Raw genomic sequence first — 23384 nt, forward strand, 5'->3', positions numbered from 1 at the left:
TTACATTTTGGAACTATCCTGCTCAACTCTGTTTTTCCCGTCTTTCCCTCCAGGCTCAGTGGTCGACTGCCCTTTGAAGATAAAGACCCTCTGCAAGTCGAAGCCAAAATCCTGATGGCGAAGTTTGACCCGACGAAACTTCACCCAAACGTGTCCCAAAGTGCCTCCGCCTTTCTCAAGAAGATGTTGAGCAGTTACCCATGGTGAGAGTCAGCAAAGTCAGATTTTACACTTCCTGTAATACAGAATATGAACTGCGACGTCGTGTGTATTTCTGTGTGTATTCCCAGGGCCCGTCCGACGACACGGGACTGCTTCACACAAGCCTGGCTGCAGGACTCTTACCTTATGAAGCTGAGGAGACAGACTCTCACCTTCACCTCCGGCCGACTCAAGGAGTTCCTGGTGGAACAGCAATGCCGTCGCTCAGAGGGCGCCACCAAGCACAAGGTGCTGCTGCGCACCTACCAGAGCTCGCCGGCGTCTGGGACCGTTCCCAGCCCCAAGTGAGACGACGGTGAAAACGCAGCACCACAAACGCACGGGTTTGCAGGGTCGGATTCTGCCAAATCGCACCTCTGTGAATCGCCTCTGCGTCAAAAAAAAGTCCGCCTGACCAGTGGGGCGCAGGTCAAGGCTCAGGGGACGGGCAGACTCGCACGATAGAGCGTGAGTATCCACAGGACAGACGGGAGTCCACGTGTTATTTTGGGAGCCTTCAACATTCAACGCTAAAGGGATTCTGAGAGGAAACTAAAGAGACGACCGCCGTGACACGTTTGTTGAATTGAAGAAGTTCAGAACTGCTCAGAAGCAGTTCATTTGTGAGGACACAGGATGTTCTTTGATTTTCTTTGATTGCACAATTTCTCGGTCACCTTGTGAATTCTGAAAGTGCACATTTACTATTTGGTTTAGATAAACGTTGGTCTCCACTCTGCACGATCTGCCTGGAACATGTGTTTCTGCCTTGTTTATGTCACTAGATTTATCAGTAAACAACTCATGTGAATGTACCATGATTTAAGCTGCTAATTTATTTTTGCATTTAATTACACATTTTAAAACTCAAAACCAAAAATATAATTTTTTTCTTGAAATTGTTTACTTTTTACATGTTAATTTATTTGCATGTGTGTGTGTGTGTGTGTGTGTGTGTGTGTGTGTGTGTGCGAGAGCATTTTTGAATCACTTTTTGAATTCTGATCGATGCAAAAAAAAAAAAAAGAAGGAGTGTCTTTGTGATTGGTGTTAAGAGTCACACCGTTAAAATGAACCGTTTTAGGGTGAGCTAGGAATTTTTGGTACAACTTCTTGTTCTGTGGTTGAAACTGAACTCTGTAATAATCGATGAAAAGCAGTCTGTAATGTAGGTTTTACATTGTACGTGGACAAGTCATCCACTGGTAAATTGCTGTGGTTTCTCAGTATTGCCCATCGGTTGGTCAGGTTGCTTCAATCATGATCACCCAATCAGTGCCTAAATCGGATTGATATCCAAAATACTTCTCTTGTAAATGCGTCTCCAGTGGTAATAATTCACAATTGATACAACAAATGTTTGACTCTGAACAAAGCAAACGTTTGACTGCAATATTTGGACTTTAGATTCTTACATACATGCATACAGTACACGCAGTCCTTGTAATACTAGAACGTCTTGTGTATTGCTCTATCACAGTGTTCCTTTTTGTATGAATTTGGACGTTTGAAGATTTATAAATGTACCAATTTGCGGTGTTTATATGTGGGGGGAAAAAAGTTGAAGATGTTTTTATGAGAAGGTATGTAATAAACTATTGATACAATTGGGGAAAAGTTACTTGTTTTGAGCTGTGTGGAATGCAATTTTGGGCTTGGGTTTAAAAATGAACCCTTGAGTACTTTGATGGGATTATTTTTATACTTTAAAGAAGTTTGCTGCTATAAAAATGCATTTCTACACTTGAACAACATAGAGCTTGCAAAGTAAAAGGTAAGCTTGCAACAATAATGCTCCTATTTATATTTTGTGGTAGAACAGTATAAGGTTGTGCAATATGACAACATTTACTGTGACACAATATAAATGTGTCTACCATTAGACATTTTGCAATTGAATATGCCTGATTGTGTAGCATTAAGTTGCAAATCAATAAGCAGTACTGCTTTCTGGCTGTATTGCATGTTTTATTAACTTTACCTTATGATGATATAGGATTATATTCACATATACAGATAAATAAAATACATGACTCAATGTAAAACAAAAAAACGTGAAAAAGTAGATTTTTGTTTATCAATAACCTCTTTCTGCAAAGAAACACCACAATAATGGCAAATGAAGGAAAACATTACACTTCTATGACAAATAAAGGCAACATATTTCCACAAAACCTCTTTATTTGACAAACTATGACATGCAAACTACACTAAAACGACAGTGTCTTCTCAAGCAGTCAGACTTTTAACCCTGCTACTGTATTTTGGGGGAGAAAATTAGTGCACACCAGTGACGGAGTTGGAACTTGTGCGACGGTCCCTGGATCAAGGCAGTTTCAAGGGGACCCGAACTGGGCGTTTCTTTACCGCTACTACAAAAAAAAGTTTTCATTAATATTGTCCGTTACACAACAACTACAGTACTACAGACACACATATACATAAACGTGCCGGACTAGAAAGTAGCAAATATGGTGTAAATATGTGTCTATCTATCTATCTACGGTATCGTACAATGGTGGTATCGCAGGAATAGCCGTTAGCTAAAGTTAGTTAGTTTTGCTACATGTAGCCTATTTGTAAATAACCGTTTATTTAATCTTTTACCGTTATGGTTGTATAGTAAAACATTGTTAATGTTTTGTAGACTAACATATTCACCGATATCAGTGTAAATACATGTTTTTTATGCAGTATATTTGACTATAATATGTTCAGTAGCTAACCTGTTAGCTTAGCTAACTAGCTAAGTTTCGAGTAACTTTGTTTCGGGCTACTTTAAGGGATCGTCGTCAAACTCGTAGACTAACCAGAGAGGAGGGAGTGTGTTGCACACGGCCTCTCTCTTACTGCGCCACTTTAAGTGAAATGGGGAAGCCTTGAAACCTCCATGTTTGTATCTTGAAATTGCGAGCGGAGTTGAGGCACCATATTGAATCAAAGTTTCTACCTCCTTGACAAATGTCTTTGTAAGTTTCAGACTTCAAAACGTTTAGCCCGAAGTGTAATGGCTGTGCTGTAGGCGAACTTGTTGCGATGCTTTTCCGTTTTTGTTCATGTTAAGTTGGTTTAATGCACCGAGTCAGCGAACTATCTGTAACTTTAAAAGTGTGAGATCAGCACTCTGGAGCAGACCTGGATGTGATGGACAACCCGTCCTCAATAATCACCCAAGTCAGCCGGGATGAAGAGGGGAATAACGCCGCAGGAGAGAGGGGTAAGTGGCTTTATAAGTGGCTTTATTTTTGCAACAACAACAACAAAAAAGTTTTGCAGAGCTCCGTGACGTAGAAACCGCTGCAACAACCTCTGCACAGACATATGAACACCGCTGTTTGGTGTAAAGTGAACTGAAAACAAGCCGCAGCGCTAAAACTGTCACATTGTCTCACTTTTCAGCACAAAGATTCACGTCTGCGGCCCTTCGGCCTGTGATGAAAGTCAAGGAAATGACGTACCAATGCTTATAATATCGCAATAAAAGCGTGAGAATACCTTAAAGCCACCACAAACCCACTTTAAATCATAATAGTATATTATAGATGTATATTACAGCACCGTACGTATATAAAACAATCACAAAAATGTGTTTATTTTGGCATCAGTGTGATAATCAGTGTGTTTTTATCTCTTCCGTCTCGCTGTCATGGCTCTCAGTGCTTATTAATTTCTGTTTATTTTACTACAGTGCTCCTCTATTTCCCCCCTAACTTCATTAACCGGCTTGTTAAATTGTGTTTTCCTCAATGCAACACTTAACTTTTTTTTTTTTTTTATCAGTTGTTGTGTGTTCAACCACCCAGCTTCGCTCAAACCAATGAGAGGACGCGCGCGGGGGAGTGTGTGAATGCAGGTTACTGAATAATCTGGTGACCTGTCAGTCATCATCCCTGAGAAACCTGCAGCCAGCCTGTCTGGTGTCACTTTGACCGACACTGAAACATCTGCATCGTGGAGTCACGCGCTCATTATTGCATGCATATCGCACACAAGTGTATGGGAGATGTGTGATTTAGTTTCTAAGATTTCATGCAGCCTAATCTTTTGCATAACCTTGTCCTCACACATACTCACTGTCTCAAACTGACTGTTGACTTTGTCCCGCTTCATTCTGACATTCTGATAACCCAAAGCTTTTTAGTTTCACTTTCTCCGTAGTCTAGAGGATCGACATGAGGTGAAGCTTCTTGAGGGTTATAGATTGACACATAAGTCCAACTTTAAATGAACTGTAGCCCTGTGGTGTAAAATAAGTCTATGAATGAACGGCTTGTCATGCCGGGGGGGGGGCTGTTTTTTGATGTGGCGAGTGAACGTTTCTCAACTTCACAAGCTGTTGCTTAATACGCCGACGGTCCTTTGAGATCACTACGGCTGATTGTGGCTGTTTGTAAATGCAACAGAGGTTATGACAACTCAATTTTTTAGGCCTAAAAATTGTGTTAAAGGCCAAAAAAATGGCGGTCACTGTTGTTACTAGACATCTACCTCTTCAGATATGTTTTTGACGTCTGTATTTATTAGATTAGCTCGGTGTCATTGTCTCAGAGTGATAAATAAGAGATGGATGAAGTCTGCATGAAGCTCAATCACAGGAAGTTATTCACAGGGTCGGGCTTCAGAAATGGATCCTCGGCTGATAAAACGCTCTAAAAGGGCGAAGCGTCTAATCACGAGTGCATGGAGTGTGAATTATTCCACCCTGATGTTCCGCAGTGATAAAGCGGCGTTTGAATTATTCATTTTCAGTAAGTCGTGTAACGGGAGATAACATGTCGAGGGAGGCTGAAGATTTTAAAGACTTGACTCTCAAATATCAGACGATTGTTTCATCTTGGTTTGAAGCCAGATGTGTTAGAAACCACAACTTAAAACACCGCAGAACGAGGTTCTACTCCTCAAACAACAGTGTGTGTGTGTGTGTGTGTGGCACTTTTATATGTATGCTAATTGTTTCTATGGTGCATTTGCACATAGGTGAAGGAGATGAGCTCATGGTAAGAATGCAGCAGGTTGAAGCCATTTGGTTCCTTTAAAACAGAGACTGGTGCTGTAGGTGGGTGCTTTCCACTGTTACATGTATTAAAATGTGTTAGAAACATCAAAACAAACGTCAAAAGAAGGAGGATTGAAGTAGATCTGAGAAGGTTTGAGAAACGCAGATTCCTTTGAGACTTGATAACTGGTCAAACCCAAAGTGAGTGTTCGGTTATTCATTTCTATTCTGGAACATGGATATTGAAGCTAGCGGAGACTAGAGGGAGCGATTAAGGACAAGGGAGGGAACGCTGGAAATTATATGGACACGAGGGAGGGAGTGAGGGCGCAAGGGAGTGAAAAAGGAAAGCAAGCAGTGAGGAGCACAACGAGTGAGGACACGAGGGAGTAAATACGGTTAATTTCACAGCTGGGATGTGACAAATTTACAAATCTCTACTGCTTGAGTTCTTAGTTTTTGTGAATGAATTGAAGCTAAATGAATAGTATCATAAAGCCGGCTCCTGCTACACTCAAACATGATGGCAGGCAGCTTCCTCCGCTGATACCCGTCTGTTTCCTCTTCCTGTTTTGGATCCGAGCGCGCCAGAGGCCGGCGGAGGGTCAGACGGAGTTTGAATCCACAAATGGCGTAGGAGGGAATGAAAGAGGCGAGAGAGAGACGCACAACAGAGGGTTGTGTGTTGGTAACACGGTCACGTCCGAACACAGAGAGAGAGAGAGAGAGAGAGAGAGAGAGAGAGAGAGAGAGAGAGAGAGAGAGAGAGAGAGAGAGAGAGAGAGAGAGAGAGAGAGAGAGAGAGAGAGAGAGAGAGAGGCCGAAACAAAGTGTAATAGGAGACAGAAAAGGAGGCGAGGAGGAGTGTTAATGAGAGATTTATGGGACACGGAAATGGACCAATGGAGTTCAGCTCAATGGATGACAAGCTTCAGGGGGAATCCCTAAACAACTAAAGTGAACAAAGCTTAAAAAGTCTTCCTCACTGCTAACCTAAATTCATTTGAGGGTCCCCTGTACGAGCATTTCACCGTTTTAAATTGCCGTCAATGGTGAACTTTTATTTTGTAGATTGTTTTTGTTGCCTGTTAACATCTGCCACGAGTGTTCCTGAACGCCTGATGTGCTCATGATGTCCTCATGATACCTTCATAATGCCGTTAAAAGTGCTGCGACTTCATTGGTGATGTTTGCTGCTGACGTCGGGAGCGTTACGCAAGAGCCTGTTGGCAGCGCCGCGTGTCTCCAGGAGGGTTTTGTGCACATGACTAAAGTATGAGGAAAGCTGCTGGACGCACTTTGTACTGTTGTCATGCATTCACTAGATGGAGTCATCGGCGTGAGGGTTGTTATCCCCAAAATCCAGTTATCACAGCTTCGTTTTTCTTTTTTGGGAAGGCAGAAATCTGCTCATGGCAGGACTTTTGTCAGTGTTTTAAGAGTTTAAGTGGATTTAAAAAAACAACACAAACAAACAAACCTTTTTAAATAATCAATAACTTTAATCTATTGATTGACACAAATTCAATCAGCTCTAGCTTCTCAAATAAGAGGTTATTTGGGTTGCAGCTTGGTGACCACCTCTTCTTCTTCCTCCTCTTCCTCTGCAGGCTCCTCCCCCTCTCTGTCCTCCAAGAAGCCCAGGAGCAGAGGCCTCTTCTCCGGCCTCTTCTGCTGCCTGTGTCGGGACCAGCCCGAACCCCCGCCGGTCAACAACAACGCCCCCCTGCTGGTGGAGGAGAACGGCACCGTCTCCAAGGTGCGTTCACTGGAGCGATTAGCAATCTGTGTTAAACAGGTCTTCTTCTCTGCTTTGTCATCTCTCAAATAGTGTCAATGTATTTCCTATTGCTGCGTCCCAGGTTGAAATACATATTGTGTGTTTCTTTGTCCCAGGTGAAGCCTCTGCTGCCTCCAGTGAAGTCTAAAGACTCCGGAAAGATCTGCGTGGTTATAGATCTGGATGAGACGTTAGTTCACAGCTCTTTCAAGGTGAAGAACGATATTGTTTTCGTTGATTACAAGCGGTGTGCGGGAACGTTTCCACGTCACGCAGGCTCTCAAAAGACGTGATTTGGGCCGTAAAGCGCACAGTCGTCGCCCGTGATCACGTGACGTCACGAGATCGGTATGTTAGATAATAAAACATCTCACATCTGGTTGTTGTTGGCTCTGACGGGGACATTTCTGGTGCTCAAACCCAAATAACCACTCTGCAGAGTGTGTGTGTGTGTGTGTGTGTGTGTGTGTGTGTGTGTGTGTGTGTGTGTGTGTGTGTGTGTGTCTACCTGCATCCGTCCTGTTCTATACTGTCAGAGTCTCCTTTCCTGGTAGTAGACACACTTCCTTATGATTTGAAAAGCGTCAATCTTCTGTCTTGTTCACGTCGACATCGATATCTTCTTTTTGTCATTCTAACAGCCTGTGAACAACGCAGACTTCATCATTCCTGTGGAAATAGATGGAACAGTACACCAGGTAATGTTGGCGTCACGCTCCCACTCAAAACAACAATGTCCTCACTCTTAACTTGTCGTCGTGCGCCGTCCTCTGAAGTGACGGCGCCTTGTGGTCCTGTGATAGGATGAAGGCTCTCCGGTTTAAATTGCCGAGCGTAGTCGGTGCTGTCTGCGTTTTTTTTGTTTTTTTTTTAAGGGATTTGGAGACGGATGACATACCGTGGGTCTGGGCCTGATTCAAGTAATCCAGGATAGGTTTGTTCAGACAAGCACAGCCTATTCCGGATGACTTGGTTCAGGAACGCTACCCTCATCCGCCGACACCGCAGGAGGAAGAAAACTGGAGGAGCTTCAAGGGAACAAGTCCTGGGTTTTTACTTTTGGAGCCAAATGTCTGTCAGTGATCCATACGATTATATTTAGTTTATTCAGCATACGAGTCTTGAATGCCTGAGATTGAAGTGTATGATTCATGCATGCTCGTTCTTGTACCCCTATGTTAACCTTTAATATGTACATTTTTATGTCATAGTTCCTCGGCAGCTACGGTTTGTAGAAACATGTTTTTTTTTTTGTTTGCATATGTAAGCTGTGTAGGAACCTGGGTTAAGATTCCTGTGTTCTCCAGGTGTATGTCCTGAAGCGGCCCCACGTCGACGAGTTCCTCAAGAGAATGGGGGAACTGTTTGAGTGCGTCCTGTTCACTGCCAGTCTAGCCAAGGTGAGGAAACCAGCTGCTGCTCACGGTAAATTACCGTAAACATCTGCTTACGGCTCATTTTTATTATTTGTTATTGCTGCAGTATGCGGACCCCGTCTCCGACCTCCTGGACAAGTGGGGCGCTTTCCGCTCCCGCCTGTTCCGGGAGTCCTGCGTCTTCTACCGAGGCAACTACGTCAAGGACCTGAGCCGCCTGGGTCGGGACCTGAACAAAGTCATCATCGTGGACAACTCCCCCGCCTCCTACATCTTCCACCCCGACAACGCAGTGAGTAGAACGCGCAGCGCCCGAGTCGCGCAGCGGTGACGTCTTTTGGGTGGTGCTAGTGACTCCCACGTGCGCTCGCTGATAATATCCCGTCTCCACCCAGGTGCCCGTGGCCTCGTGGTTCGACGACATGTCCGACACCGAGCTGCTGGACCTCATCCCCTTCTTCGAGAGGCTGAGCAAAGTGGACAACGTCTACACGGTCCTCAAGCACCAAGGGGCCGCCAGCTAACGGCGTTCGGCGTCTCATCTCAGCTCTGAACAAGAAAAAACGGCGTACAACACGGATTTACCCACACCGGCGAGGCTCCAGGCGGCAGCGCTCACCGCCCACCAGAGTGACTTTAAGTGGCCTCATCACTGCCACCTACTGGTCAAACAGAAAACTCCCTGATATTTGTAACTCCACGTCGGCTTGATGTGGGATGGAAGGATGAATGGTTATTAAGGACGTTTCTGCGGCGTCGCTGAGCTTGCAGAAGACGTCCGTCGCCGTGAACCCTCTGGACACGGACTGGGTTCTTCTCACGGGTTCATCAGTCTGATTCTGCACAAGATGCCGGATTTGGAAAGATTTAATGGACTTCGTTGAAAGAGCAGATGGTGTACACGTACTGTAGATGTCTTTTTAAACATTATCTTTGTGTCAAATTCAGTCAATTATCACACCATGTGTCTGCAGACAAAAGAGCACGTGATCCCTGTGAGTCATTTTAGAGTTTTTAAAGCGATTTGATCAGGTAGTTCTGAATAATTGGGAGTGTTGTGGATGAATCTGATCAAGTACAGTCTATAGTCCTCTTTCACTGTGATGCAGAACATTATTTTAGCACAATTTTTAAACTGGCAAAGCAGCATTAGATCATTATTTGGGATTGTTTGTTTTAAAATGGACAAAATGTCCTTTTGCAGCAACTTTTTGAGAAAAATCAACATGCACAACTCTAATCCCTTTTTAAAATTAGTGTATATAACCAAAAACAATGAGCCAAGTAAGACACTAATATGAGTATCAAACCATCTGCACGTGACGGTGAGACAGCAGCTGTTTATCGGACGTGGATTTCCAACGGTGGTGTAGAGATTGATGGACGGCCAGCATGCAGCGCGTCTGCACACGTGTTGAGGACCAGGGTGGACTCCTGGTGGCTTCTGGTCCTCGTTTTTAAAGCCACACACAAAACTTGAATTCTGTTGAAAGTTGTGTGATACAGGTCACAGCTTGTCAGTTTGGTTCTTATAAGCTTCAAAGTATTCTTTCCTAAGCGGTACACATAGGCTGGAAACAAGTTCAGGACTTTGTAATGAAATGTGTGTGGAGCTGGTGTGAGGTGTCTGGTGAGCAGAAAGTGAGATTTTAAAGGAGAAATCCACCCTGAAACACTTCCACTCGATTGTTTTCACGAGATTTATTTTCCACCTCTGGCTCTGTTGGTGGTGACGTGATGTTGGGATCATTCTAGTGCAGCTACGTTGGAGTTTAATATATATATTAAACATGTCGGGTTTCCTTTAGTGTCGTTGCTATTAAATCACAGAGGGTGGAGAGAGAGTCACAGTACTGCTACTGAATTTGCTATTATTCATTCAAAGTTGCCAAAAAACGTAAAGAAATATGATTTTTAACTTGGAGTTTTCCTTTATAAGCTCTTGTTATCTCCCTCGTATGCGTTGACAATACCATGTGTTGACTGAAGAATGAAACCGTGGGTTTGACTAAGAGCCTCCATAGCAGGCTTGTGATGTGACTTTACTGAGACGAGACAATTAAATCCCACATATTAAGAGCTATTGCATTATTTTTCTATGTTTAACAAATTGTTGTCAATCAAATTAGCCTGTTTCTTTTCTAAATGAGTGTTTTTTGTTGTTGTTTTTGCCCAGGAGTGCGACTGACACAATATTCACAGATAGTTTTGTTTTCATGCAGGACCTGGTTGTTTACCTCGTATATTAATAGGCAATATATGGATCAGAAGCACCAGCCAATTACTAAAAGGTTTAGTATCTTACTGTTGTAGACACGTAACAGGGTAATTCCTTTGATAGGCGTGTTTCATGTCAGCCATCATCACACGGCTCGATTAGGTTCAGTGCCGATGACTGTTGTTGTTTTTGGAATTCTTCGGCAAACAGGAGTATTTATAGGAACGTTAAGTCATTTGATTGCATATAAAACAAGTGTTGCCCATTCACTGATACTGTACTTCTTACACATTCAGTAGATATGTATATTTTGTTTTGCACAGTAATAAAGCAAACAAATTGTCATTAATATATGGAATATTCATGTTACTGTACTCATGATTGAATAGATGTAACCTAATTTTTGACCTGTTTTATCATACCAAATTATATATAAACTGTATGTAATAATGTTTTTTCCCCCATAAATGCTAAATGAAAGATGGTCCAAGTGCTGTTTATTGTTTATGGTAATTAGTATTTTCTGGAATACTGGAATCAAACACAAGTTTTCCCCTAATTCCTTATCTTTGATTTAACAACCATGCTAATGAACGCTATGCTTATTATGATATCAAAACATTACCTTATACGGAATGTTACAGCAACGTCAATTAGTTAACTACTTTGTTTGTCCACTAGGGGGCAGCACCGGCCGTGAACACGATATCGTCTGCTTTTAATTACCGTTAATTAGCCTCCTGGTGGCTAACCTGTAAGCTAACAGGTAAGCTAGCTGCAGCTAGCAAACACGGAGCAACATTAACGTGGAGTCGTGCTTCTGGACACCTGATAAATGTACGTTTAATATCATCAAATACACTGATTATAGATCATATTTAGTGCATATTTTAATTATGTTGCCTATAGTATGCATTTGGTTAATTATTGTTTCAGAGAATTAAGCTTATTGTGCGTCTTAGCTCACAGTCGGTAAATTAAATTAGCTTTTAGTAAGTTTGAGAGGCATATTTCCTTTCCCTTCTTTATTTACCAATTATATATTATTAAACATTATTATTTCGATGTGGCATTTATATGAACGGTTGAAGCAAGTAGGACAAAATAAAATACCTTTTAATTGTTAAATTTGGGGTGAAAGGGCGTTGGTTGGGCTTTTCCAGGTAAATTATAAAGTTTATAACAAATACTGCTGAATGCAATTTTAACGTTACATTATCAGTTTATTTATCATTGATATATAGATGTTACCAAATTGTTTGTGTTCTTATTCAGAAAACATAAATGACACGTGTTTGACACCATTTAATTACTGTTTTATTTTGGGGAATTTTCATCAGAATACAAGAATATAAAGTCAATTAGAAATCAGGCAAATAAATATAGACTACACAGTAAAAAAAAAAAAAAAAAGGAATAACTTGGCGTCACTGAATCCCCTCAATTTGAAAGAAAATCAGAACAGGGCTAATGCAGGTTATCCAGACATGACAAATGGATGTTGAAAAGTTTCGGATGGGAAATCCCCATTTTTGCAGTCAGTTTCTTTCTTTGTCTCGGACTCACTTGCGTTTCTCTCTCTTCCCCTTAAGTCTCCGTGACGCTGAGCGTGGCGCTGCTTTTGGCCTTGCCCGTGGTGAACTTCACCACCCCGCTCATGTCGGCGCTGGTGTGTTTCAGGGTGAGCTTGTGGACCGTCCCGTGGTTTTCCAGGCGGACAGAGGGGCCGTGCTGAAGGGTCTCCCCGTTCAGAGTCCAGAGAGGGGGCTTGTTTATGGCGACGGACACCTCGCACTGGAAGGATGCAGGCTCGGGCTCAGCTACCTCCACGTCCTCGAGCTCTGTGACCATGACGAGGGCTTGGGCTGCACAGAGGGAAACAAGCGTTATCACGGCAAGGTACATAAGAGAGAAGTACTTTTTACCTTATTATATCACATTAGTATTGCTACAAACCCATCACCCCTCGCTCCCAACCCTGCGTACCTTCCACCATCAGCTTGGCTTTGGATGTGTGCTCCCCGACCTCGACGCTGTAGGTGCCCTCATCCTCCACAGCCACCTGCTGGATCACCAGTTTGTGGGAGCACCCGTCAGCCAGGATCTCCACCCGATCCGAGGGAGCCAGCTCCTCGCTGCCCTTGTACCAGACGGCGCTGGAGCGAGGCGTGGAAACGGTGCATTCGAGGATCACGCGGTGTTTCTCCAGGGCTGTTCGATCTCGCAGGGGTTTTACAATAGAAACGGGGAGTTCTGAAGTAAAAGGAAACGTTTTTTTTAACATTTTGTTTGGAACATTTTCAAGCTGTTAATGTGAGCGGTAAAGATGTACTTACCTTCTATTTCTAAGTAAGCTGTAGATTCAACGTCCCTGGCTACAAAGCGGATTTCCCCAGCATCCTCAGCGTTGACGTTACACATCAGTAGGAAGTGTTTGGTCCCTGAAGGAGAACAACAACAGACTTGTAGAATCTAAATTGAAGCGGTTAAGGAGGCTCGAGGTGGTCAAACACCTTAATAAGACACTTTATGTTCTATTGTCCTTTGATTTTTAATCATACAATCAACAGCCTCCTTCTCTGACCTTCAGTGCGGATCTTGATGGTGCTAGTGGGCCGGATCTTGTGGCCGTCTTTGTACCACTCCCCGGGAACGTTCTCCAGAGAGACCTCACACATGAAGACGGCGTTCTGGTCCTCCTGAATGTAAAGGTCCTCCAGGTCGTGCGCTATCTCCAACTTGTGCTCTGTGAGGTTAGTAAAGAGATTTAGATCTTTCTCATTGCAGCCTCTAGGTGGAGACACACACACACACACACACACACACACACACACAACGTGACGTATAACTTGGAGTTAACGTGACATGTGTCGTAGCAGCAGATACTTACCATAAACCTCCAGTGAACAGGAAGTGTTGATGTCCCCTGCGTCACATGTGTAGGTACCAGAGTCAGCCCGGCAGCACTGCATGATCTGACAGAACCGCTTGCGGCCCATGGAGTAGATCCGACAGCTCTGCCCCGGCTTCAGCTCCGTCCCGTTCTGATCGGCGGAAGCAAAGGAACAGAGGTATTTCTCACATCCTGCAATTTTCCACGGCGAGGCTGAACATAGTCGAGAGCGACGAGAGCATTTGTTGCTTTGTTTTACCTTCAGCCATTTGACTTCGATGTTTTGTCTGGAGAACTCACACTCCAGAGTGGTTGGAAATTCCTCCTCCACACGGACGTCGGCTAGCGTCCTCAGGATCGACACCGGAGTCTCTGTCGGTTTAACAAATCCAATCGATGAATCAAAGGCTTCCAACGCTTAACGAGCGAGTCCACGGGCCGGTGCTTACCTTTGACAGTGAGCCTGGCAGAGGTGCGCACCCCTTCAGCTGAGAAGACGATGGTGCCCGTGTCCTCCAGGGTGAGGTTGGACAGGGTGAGGCCGTGGACCAGCCCGTTGGTGCTCACCCGCCACTGGTTGTTCGGTTTCACCCGGATGCCGTCCTTCTGCCAGATTCCCTCCACGTCCGTGTGGGACAGCTCCACCTCGAAGGAGGCGGTCTCTCGCTCGACGGTTTCTTGGTCAGTCAGGCCTTTACGGATGGAGATCTTACGGGCTGGATCGGAGGAGATGAGGGAGAGCAATGTTTTGTAAATTACATCCATAAATTATAAAATTGCTGAATCCAGGGGAAATACAATAAGGGCAACATTTTGGCATCGAATGTGCATTTTAAATACAAGCTTCACTGTACATTGAAAGAACGCCCTGTTTCAAGGAGAACAAAAGGTGGTTCAAATATAGACCCAGCTCAGTTTATCGCATTACAAAAACAACACCTACAGGAACTCCATAATTCATTCAGCACACTATTGTATATCAGCATGGCAGTGTTTCAAAAACCTTTTCACACGTACAGGTCTAGTCCTGCTATTCTTAGTATCTCTTTGCACTGTGTGATAAACACCGTCAGTATGAACTCTTCTTTGGTTCCCTTGAGCTGTGTCACACAGTGGTACACTATACTGATATCCTTAATATCATTCCTGCTTATTATAGTCTCCAAATATTAGAAAGTATTCAAAAATAGTATTTGGATAGTGCTGAAACAATTAGTTGTGTGTTGGCAAAACCATTTTGATAATTGATAAATCATGAAGGTAATTTATCAAACATTCATTCAAATGTTCATGTCTCAACATCTTACGTTCTACATTGAGCTTGACCTGCGCCCGGTCATGCAGCGTCTCGCAGCGATACGTTCCCCGGTCTGACAGAGTCAGGTTCTGGATGATCAGACTGCGTTTACAGCCGTTCTGGGCCAGCGTGTGTCGGGGACCGGGCTGGATGACCACCCCTTGCCTCATCCACTGGACCTCTCCCATCTCAAGGCTGATCTCTGTCTCCAGGGTGGCGTCGCCAAACTCTTCCGCCATGACAGCCTCCATTTTCTTAGTAAACATGACCTGAGCCTCTGGATATAAGGGAGGAGAGACAGAAACAGAAATTACAATGAACCGCGGTTAGTTCTGGTAATACAACCTATCCTTTCTTTTCATGAAATGGCCTTACCTTGAACTTTGAGGCTGGCTTTGCTGATCTGTCCCTCTGCCTCTGCCGTAATCTTCGAACAGTCCAACATCTGGCATTTCTTGATAACCAAAGTGTGGCACAGGCCGTTCTGATTTGCCCAGAACCGATCGCCAAGGGTGATGGCCTCATTGTCCATGAGCCAGACCAGCTGGACATCCTCAGGGGAAACCACACACTTGAAGGTGGCATCTTCTCCTTCAAGCACGGTGGTGTTGTGGAGCTCTGTGAGGAACTCCACCACCCGAGGCACTGAAGAGACACAAGAAAAAGCTCATGAACCTGCTACCTCACGTGAGAAAAGACAGAACATCTGAGCACAGGCATACTTACACTCTACTCTCAGCGCCGCCACGGTCCGGTCATCTCTGGACTCACAGACGTACTCCCCAGCATCCTCTCTGGTTAAACGGTGGAGGGTCAAGCTTCGCTCCACACCGTCCGCCCGAATGGTGATCCTCCTGCTCGCCACCACCTCCACGCCGTTCCTCAGCCACTGGACGTCTGCTTTAGGCTTGCACACCTCACAGCGGAGGGTCACCATACCGTCAGCGTGGGCCACCGTGTCCCGGAGCGGCATCACAAACCTGATTCTCATTTCTGCGATGCAAAGAACATCGACGCTAAAAATCGCTTTTCAGTCCAAAACAATTTTTTATCATTTTATCGGGTGAAAAGATGAGATTCTAACCTTTCACCAGCAAGCTGAAGCGGATCTGGTCCGTGTTGGCATCGCAGGTGTACTCTCCAGCATCAGAGCGCCTCAAAGGCTCGATGGTCAGGGTGCGTTTATGGCCCTCCGTGAGCGCTCGGGAACGTTCGCCTTCAACAGCCGTCCAGTCTTTCATCCAACGCACCAGAGCGCTTTCCTTGGACACGTAGCTCGTCAGTGTTACGCTCTCTGCTTCGTACCCTGTCACGACAATGTCCTCCTCCTTGTTCACGAACGTCACAGCGGGCTCTTCGACGGAAGAGGAAAGAGGGAAAGACATTAGGCGATCGTATTGATAATCGTATATCTCCGGAGACATCAGTGTGAGTTTTCACCTTGAATCCTGACAACGCTGATCATCTTGTCGTCCGCCGCATCACACACGTACTTCCCAGAATCTGAGGGCTGGACATTTGAGATGATGATTTTCCTCAGCGTGCCGTAGCTCTCAATGGAGGTCCGGGGGTCACCGGTGAGCAGCTTGTCGTTGCAGTACCACTGGACGGGGGCGCTGGCGCGGGACACTTCACAGGCCAGGATCAGGTCGTCTCCTGCCACCATCTCCTGGTGGTCAGCGTCATTTGAGTTTCCCACAATTGTCACTGGAGGCTCTAAGGCAAAGAGGAAAAGACAGATGATTCATTTAAGGAACAGTTTTAAAACAAAATCATTTCATTACTAACATTCAGGAATGTAACTCTACCTTGTACCGTAACCTGGAAGCTGATATTGTCGTCTCCAGCATCCAGGAAGTACTCTCCCGAGTCTCCGAGTTCGGCGCTGAGGATGACCAATGAGCGGAAAGCGCCTTCTTCCTCTTCGCAGAACCTTTCATCGCCCTCGACGCGACACTTACCCTTGTACCATTTGGTGACGGCATTGGCTCTGGAGAGCTCACACTCCAGCACGATGTCATCAGAAATCATGGATTTAAGAGTTGTCTTAATCTCTGTCTTTCTCAGGATCTTCACAGGAGGCTCTGATGATGCAGAATTACACATTGACACTCAATATGATATTATAGCCATCTTGAAAATTGCATTTTGTTACGGAAAGCATCTCCAAGACGTTGCCTCTTACCTGAAACTTTGACCTGGAAATCAATTTTGTCATCAACAGCGTCACAGGTGTATTTCCCAGAATCCTCTGGGGTGGGACAGTGGATGGTCAGACGGTGGATGAGCCCGTCCTCTGTGATGGTGACGTTACCGCTCTCCTCTACTTCTCTGCCATTCAGCCTCCACACGACTTCAGCGCCGAACCGGGACACTTCGAGCTCCAGCACGACCGGTTCGCCGGCAAAACTCTCCAGTTTGTCTGGCGTGTTTTTGGGACGAGTAAGCGTCACTGGTGGCTCTAAATGAAAAGGAATAAAGTCATTAAAGAGGAAAGAATCATAAAATATTATTCAAAAGTCTTAGATCTGTCCTAATGTTCCCATTCTTACCTGCAATAGTGACCAGGAAGGCCACAGAGTCATCATCAGTGTCGCACACATACTCTCCTGTGTCGTCCACAGTGGTTATGGGTATAACCAGCCGGCGTCGCGCCCCATCCACCTCCAGGATCAAGTTCTGACTCTCGTCTACCTCCAGGCCGTCTCTGTACCACCGGACTTGTGCGTCCGCCTGGGAGATCTCACAGCTGAGCTCCAGCCTCTCGGAGGCCAAATGAGTCAGTTCCAGCTCTGGTTCACTGGGCGAAACGATTCTTACCAGCGGCTCTGGTGCAGGAGGACGACAGTTAAACACTTCCACGCATTTGTATTAGATGTATGGTTCAATCAGAAGTGAGCGCTAAGGGACATTTCAGCCTTACCCTTGACACTAAGCTGGAAAAAGACAGAGTCTCCATCTGTTTCGCAGACATACTCTCCACCGTCCTCCACCGAGCCGCTGAGGATGGTCAGCCTCCTGTACGGACCCTCGCATATCAGCTGGATGTTGTCGCCTTCCTCCACCTCCTGGCCGTCCTTCAACCACTGCACCTTCCCAACGCAACGAGACAACTCGCACTGCAGGTTGATCTCCTCTGAGATATAGCTCTCCATCACAATATCATCCTTGGGTTCCACAATCATCACTGGAGGCTCTGTGTAAAAAGGCATTAAGAGAGATGTTCTGCACTTGCACTAGCAAATCAATGTGTCTTGAAACGCTACTCAGCAGATGTCAGACAGGTATCTATACCTCTGACATTGACGGTGAACTCCATGCTATTGTTTCCGGCCTGGCAGGTGTAGCTGCCAGCATCTGAGGTTTCTGCAGAGCGGATGATCAGCCTCCTCAGGCTTCCTTCTGCCTGCAGCGTGATGTTGTCAGTGGGCTGGATCTCACAGCCGTCCTTATACCTGAGACGCACCGAATCACACACAGGGTTTCAAATAATATACTAGACACAAAATAATGAAATTTAAAACTGACTATCAAAGTACAGATGCTTTTAAGTGAACAGAGAATAGAAAAATATTTTTCTGACAGGACTCGTCGTCGTCTTACCACACGACTTCAGCATCGTCTGTGGAGACATGGCAGAGCAGCACCACGGGGTCCAGCTCCATGCTGCTCTTATGGAGCTCCTCCTCCGGGACCGGCTTGAACTCCACCGCGCGACCTGCAAAAAAAAAACCAGGAGGAGCGAGGGACGGATCAACAGCTGGAACACAAGGTACCAGAGATGCCTCCTTATACGACGTGAATGAGTACAGAGTATAATAAGACCTGATCTTTATCAACTTTTCAAAAACCTTTTACCTGCAACGTCCACGTTGAATTTGATGACGTCTCCTGAAGTTTCGCATGAATAAACTCCAGAGTGAGATGCATCAGCTGATTGAATCACAATCCTCCTCATGTTCCCGTCTGACTGGATGTTGAGGCCGTCGGTCACCTGGAGCTCAATGCCATCTTTGAACCAGGTTACTTTTGCGAAGGGGTGGGAGACTTCACAGTAGAGAACAACGGGGTCACTAATGTCCACCCTCTTGTTGCTGTCTAGGTCTGACAGAGGACTGAACTTCACCACAGCAGCTGCAAAGAAATAAACACAACAAATGTACTTCAAAGAAATGCATCCGTCACATGCTGAATAAAAGGAAAAGCAGATCGCTACACCTACGTTGAACCTTGAGCACAGCTGAATCCCTGACTCCATTGGCGATGAACGTGACTTCTGCTGCGTCCTCCGTCGAGCTAGTTTCACGGATAACCAGCGAGTGCTGTGTTTGGGACTGTTGTATGGAGTATCGTTCGCCATGCTGCAGTTGAGCGCTGTTCAGAAACCAGGTTCCAACCATCGGGGCGGACAACTCGATGGAGAAGGGAGCGTCTTCTCCTTCCACTACCTCACAGCCTTTGAGCCTACTGCAGATCTTAGGTCCAGGAACTAAGGAAGATGGAAAAATTTGAATCGCAAGTTAACAAAAAAGTCTGTTTTTTATTTTACCTTCCTGGTAGCGATTGTTTTCCCCTCATTACAATACGAACTTGGTCTATTTGTAGGCAGTCTGCCATCTAACACATGTACAATTCTACTCTACAGGAAGTTCCTCACCCAGATGGACAGCTTTGGGAAACTCCACATGGCCGCTTCGCCCGTACTTGTTGATGCAACAGACACGGAACCGGTAGTCGCCTTCGCACGGCACGCTGTCGCTGGTGATCTCGGCCGAGGCGGTGTTCTCCGAGGTGAAACACTTCTGCCACTCTTGGGAGCCCACTTCCTGTCTCTCCACGACAAAGATGGATCGGGTGGAGGTCTGGCTGTTGGGGGCAGGAACCCAGGTGAGCAGGGTGCTGTTGGGTCGGTCCACATCCATTTTCACTCCCACAGGGCAGATAGGTGGGCAATGTCTTGTAGCTAAAAGTGGGAAGAGACAAAGAATATAATGAGGACGAAAATGAGCAGAATAAGTGTTCAAATTTCAAGAACTAAAACTCAAAGTTTCAAATCTTTGCAAACCGAATCTTGAAAGGGTGAAACAACCATGTACCTTTGACTTTGAGACGCGATGAGGTCTTGGAACTCCCCGCGACAAAGGTCACTACCCCCGAGTCTTGATAGGCCACGTTGACAAAAACCAGAATGTGAGTTTTTCCGAAAGACTTGAGGATGGTCTGATGAGACTCGTGTAGCTTCAGACCGTCTTTGAACCAGTGGATCTCCATGTCGTCGCTCTCCACCTCCACGCAGAACGCCGCGTTCTCACCCTCCAGGACCTCCAACTTCCGGGGAAGTTTACGAACAATAGTCCCTGTAAGTAGAAAATGAATTTGTATTGTGTGACAATTTTATTTTGCTAAAGTTAGTGGGAATCTTTTTCTCTGTAGCAAAATTCCAAAAATGTAAAAGTGTTACCCTGTCTTATTGCGCAACATACCTTTAACTGACAGCTCTGCAATGCTCTTTGCTCCATCTGGCATCTCGCAGAGATACACTCCATCGTCGTCCGTCCCCACATCATGGATGGTCAGCCTCCGCGTGGCTCCTTTCTGCTCCATCCCGTATTTACTGCTGGGCATCAGCCGCTGGTCCTCCAGGTACCAGGCAGATGGGAGCGACTCATCGGGCACCTCACACTCCAGCACGGCGACGTCCCTCTCCCTCGCCTCTACGTCTTTTAATGGACGCCTGAACCGCACCGCCGGGCCTGAACAACAACAGAAACGGGTAAGTGTAGATGTTTAAACTTGTAGTAATAAACCTCTCAATACTTTTTAAGCCGTGCTCCTTTGCTGTAATGCCACTCTATATTATCTGTACATTAAGGGACTGAAATGTTGACCCCAGCACTAAACTTGACACTTAATGATAGAGGCAGCTGGCACGGTGCAGGACTGAACGTATGAATAGGCATCTGACCCTGACAATTATCTGCTCGTTATGAAGGGATTAGGACAAAATAGTTAGCCACTTTAAAAGGCGATGCCATGCATTTCAACAATGCTCACGAGCAATTAGCGCGCACTAGTGCAGCGTGTGGCTGGATGCTTCAGTGACACAGTGATGTATTCATTTGGACCGTGAGCAGTTTTCATCGTTATTTATAATTGCATTGGCGTTACATCCATCTCACAATCCTTTGGCATTTTAATCTATGATATTTACATTTATAAATCACGCGTTTATCTCCTACCTTTGACGGACAGGTGAACAGCACTGAGGGTGTTTCCGAGAGCGTTTGATGCCGCGCACACATACAGTCCCGCATCTTGCACTTTACAGTACAGAACCTTCAGCGTGTAGTAACCCTCTCGGTCCTCAAATATCAGATGACGTCTCCCGGGTTCTAGGGGAACCCCGTCTTTCTTCCAAATGATCTCTGGCTTGGGCTTCCCTGTCACAAAGCAGCGGAACTTGGCGTGTTTCCCCTCTGCCACTGCAAACTTCTTGGCTTTAGAGGCTCTGACAGGCGGCTCCTCTATGACCCTCAACAAACTGAGCCTCCCGCCCCTGTGCTTCGGCGACCACTGACTGTTAGTGTGACCGTTTGAGGACATTTTACCCTCCTCTCGTTCCGGTACGGGCTGGACGAGAAGGACGGCGCCGGCCAAGGCCTCGCCGCGGCAGTTGACGGCCCTGCAGGTGTAGACACCTTTGTCCGGCGTGCGCGTCCTGTAGATCTTGAGCTGGAACCAGCCGCCGTCTTGATTGCTCACGCTGAAGTGTGCACTCTCGAAGATGTCACTGAGCTTCTTCCCGTCTTTCTCCCACGTCACCTCGGGCAGAGCGCCCCAGATTTTGCAGGAGAAGGCGGCATCTTCTCCCCGATCCACGCGCAAAGAGAGGGGCTTGATGAGGAATCGGGGTTTATCATCAGACGCTAAATCAACCTCCTCTCGTCTTTCACTTAACTTCAGCTCCTCTCCATTTTCTTTCCTGTGTTCACCATTTCCCCCTGTGCAGTAGCCATTCTGGTGTCCTCCAAATTCTCCATTTTCTCTCAGTGGTTGCTGCACACCATTGACTCCTAATTGCGTTTGCCCCCCTTCCTGTGGCTGGGCCTCTCCTTCCACTTTGAGTGAGGCTGCAGCATAGGTTTCACCTATGCTATTTTTGGCCTTGCAGATATACTGGCCAGCATCCTGTAGAGTTACTCCGGTAATGGTCAGCAGGTAAGCTTTTCCGTCATCAGAGAGCTCGTAGTGTCCATCAGACACGATCTGGATGTTTTTACGCTCCCAGATCACATCGGGACGAGGGTCCCCACCAATTTGGCACCTCAGTGTGGCGTCTGAGCCACAATGTGCCACCACAGGGCGCGGGTAGCCCAAAACACGAGGAGCTCCTCCAAAAATATCCATGACGAAGTCACCCTCTCTGTGGTTTTGAAGGAAGGAGTTTCTTTTGTTGCGGGATCGCCTCAGCAAGAGCCTCTTATCTCTGGTGAAGGAGCTGTAAGATAAAGAAAATGGTTATTTCATTAGGCGTTCGACTTTAATGGAAGCTCACCCCCAAAGTCACAATCTCTTCAAATCAACATTGAGGCTAAAGTGAACATGTTCAGTGAGGTGTTTATTATTCACATGCTTGGTGGTTTAGTAAAGTAGGTTCTGAGCAATCGTAAACCACTCTTGGTCGTCTCTCAGCTGGTGCTGTAGCTCACTGAAGAGTGTATTTATAAAGTAGTCTGTCCAAAAACAGACCAGAGACCGTGTGCCACATAGCAGGTAAACTGAACAGTCTGCAGCCACTAAAGAAGACACAACTGACTCATTAGTTTAATGTCTGTATGGAGCATGAATGCCAGCTGGATCCCTCCGGATGGATTGTCTTTGTCTCTTTGCATTGTTGCCATTTTTGAATAAGTCATTCACTTCTTTAAGCTAACTTCCTCTTTCTTGACAGCGTATGGTTTGATCATGAAGCAGCCAGTGGGAAACGTTATCTCATGTGTTTCCCTCTTGTTGTCACCATCTTTCTTTTGGCGTTAACCGTCCCGGGCCGTGTGACGCACCGACACTCGCATCTGATGCGTGTCCTCTGCACGCCGTGGATCATGTAGTCATGCTCGTGTCTTGGCTGGAAAAATAGCTCTCCGGGTAGCATGTCAGATATCTCTAAAGTCTTATGATCAGTGAAGAGGAAGAGGCTCAGCTACTCATTGAGCATCGTGTCGGCACATGGGTGGAACTCACTCTTCTGAAGCGGTCAAATGATAAACTCACCGCTGTACGAGTCGCTGTCTTTAAAGCATTCTGTCACGGATGTGAGGTTTATGTCCTCTAAACGTTCATTGATGTGTCCCTTCTTTAAATTCTTCTTTGGTTGGTAGAAATGGCAGATGTTCTGTCTCCTCAGCTCTTGTCCGTTGTCTCTCTGGTTTGTTGTTTTGTCGATTCTGGCTCACATTCGGCAAACAAAGTCATAAATCCTCCATTCACACTTGGCGGCCCATCGTCACAGGTATCAGGTCTTGGTCGCGTCCCCTCGGTTTGGCGTGAGGTTGCAGGTGGCAGAGAGGGAAATGGCCACAGCCTGGTTTATGCGTCAGCTCTGATAGTGTCATTGTCCAACGGC

General features: G+C 45.8%; 3 protein-coding genes across 4 annotated transcripts in view; 2 read left to right on the forward strand and 1 right to left on the reverse strand.

The window, feature by feature from the left end:
* The window catches only part of spega (striated muscle enriched protein kinase a), a 39700-nt gene extending 37892 nt beyond the window's left edge, over nt 1-1808 (forward strand). Inside the window, exons 41-42 of the mRNA XM_068719790.1 lie at nt 54-203; nt 291-1808. Of these exons, the coding sequence (XP_068575891.1) occupies nt 54-203; nt 291-510 (370 nt within the window). The 3' untranslated portion in view covers nt 511-1808. The remainder of the gene's footprint in view (nt 1-53; nt 204-290) is intronic.
* Nucleotides 1809-2591: 783 nt separating this feature from the next.
* On the forward strand, nt 2592-11056 carry LOC137879153 (carboxy-terminal domain RNA polymerase II polypeptide A small phosphatase 1-like). Its single transcript, XM_068719766.1, has 7 exons — nt 2592-3418; nt 6808-6956; nt 7094-7189; nt 7619-7675; nt 8285-8377; nt 8460-8645; nt 8749-11056. Exons 1-7 carry the CDS (start codon nt 3346-3348, stop codon nt 8875-8877), a joined length of 783 nt encoding a protein of 260 aa, XP_068575867.1. The 5' UTR covers nt 2592-3345; the 3' UTR covers nt 8878-11056.
* An 809-nt stretch (nt 11057-11865) lies between these two features.
* Nucleotides 11866-23384, reverse strand: obsl1a (obscurin like cytoskeletal adaptor 1a). Of its 2 annotated transcripts, none has more exons than XM_068719762.1 (25): nt 23033-23384; nt 21001-22259; nt 20245-20514; nt 19858-20118; nt 19419-19724; nt 18984-19250; nt 18620-18895; nt 18365-18479; nt 18056-18216; nt 17685-17957; nt 17314-17589; nt 16947-17222; nt 16570-16845; nt 16202-16477; nt 15846-16115; nt 15488-15754; nt 15137-15406; nt 14772-15038; nt 13914-14180; nt 13724-13836; nt 13462-13615; nt 13156-13317; nt 12908-13012; nt 12558-12824; nt 11866-12436 (listed from the first exon to the last, which is right to left on the reverse strand). In XM_068719762.1, exons 2-25 carry the CDS (start codon nt 22166-22168, stop codon nt 12159-12161), a joined length of 6621 nt encoding a protein of 2206 aa, XP_068575863.1. In that variant the 5' UTR covers nt 22169-22259; nt 23033-23384; the 3' UTR covers nt 11866-12158. The 2 variants fall into 2 exon arrangements, with proteins under 2 accessions (XP_068575863.1, XP_068575864.1); XM_068719763.1 differs by having other exon boundaries at nt 22578-23384.

Source organism: Cebidichthys violaceus, unplaced genomic scaffold (assembly GCF_023349555.1).
Source record: "Cebidichthys violaceus isolate CVI_PGR_0920_01 unplaced genomic scaffold, fCebVio1.0.p SCAF_24, whole genome shotgun sequence".
NCBI classification, from domain to species: domain Eukaryota; kingdom Metazoa; phylum Chordata; class Actinopteri; order Perciformes; family Stichaeidae; genus Cebidichthys; species Cebidichthys violaceus.

Excerpts from the sequence above, each read along its gene's own strand:
- LOC137879153 (XM_068719766.1), top strand. The coding sequence starts at position 3,346 with ATGGACAACCCGTCCTCAATAATCACCCAAGTCAGCCGGGATGAAGAG. Across the intron at positions 3,419-6,807 it reads TAACGCCGCAGGAGAGAGGG|GCTCCTCCCCCTCTCTGTCC; the intron begins GTAAGTGGCTTT and ends CTTCCTCTGCAG. Across the intron at positions 7,676-8,284 it reads TAGATGGAACAGTACACCAG|GTGTATGTCCTGAAGCGGCC; the intron begins GTAATGTTGGCG and ends TGTGTTCTCCAG.
- obsl1a (XM_068719762.1), bottom strand. The coding sequence starts at position 22,168 with ATGGATATTTTTGGAGGAGCTCCTCGTGTTTTGGGCTACCCGCGCCCT. Across the intron at positions 16,116-16,201 it reads CAGCGTTGTCAGGATTCAAG|AGCCCGCTGTGACGTTCGTG; the intron begins GTGAAAACTCAC and ends CTTCCGTCGAAG. Across the intron at positions 13,318-13,461 it reads CTGTTCACTGGAGGTTTATG|AGCACAAGTTGGAGATAGCG; the intron begins GTAAGTATCTGC and ends CTAACCTCACAG.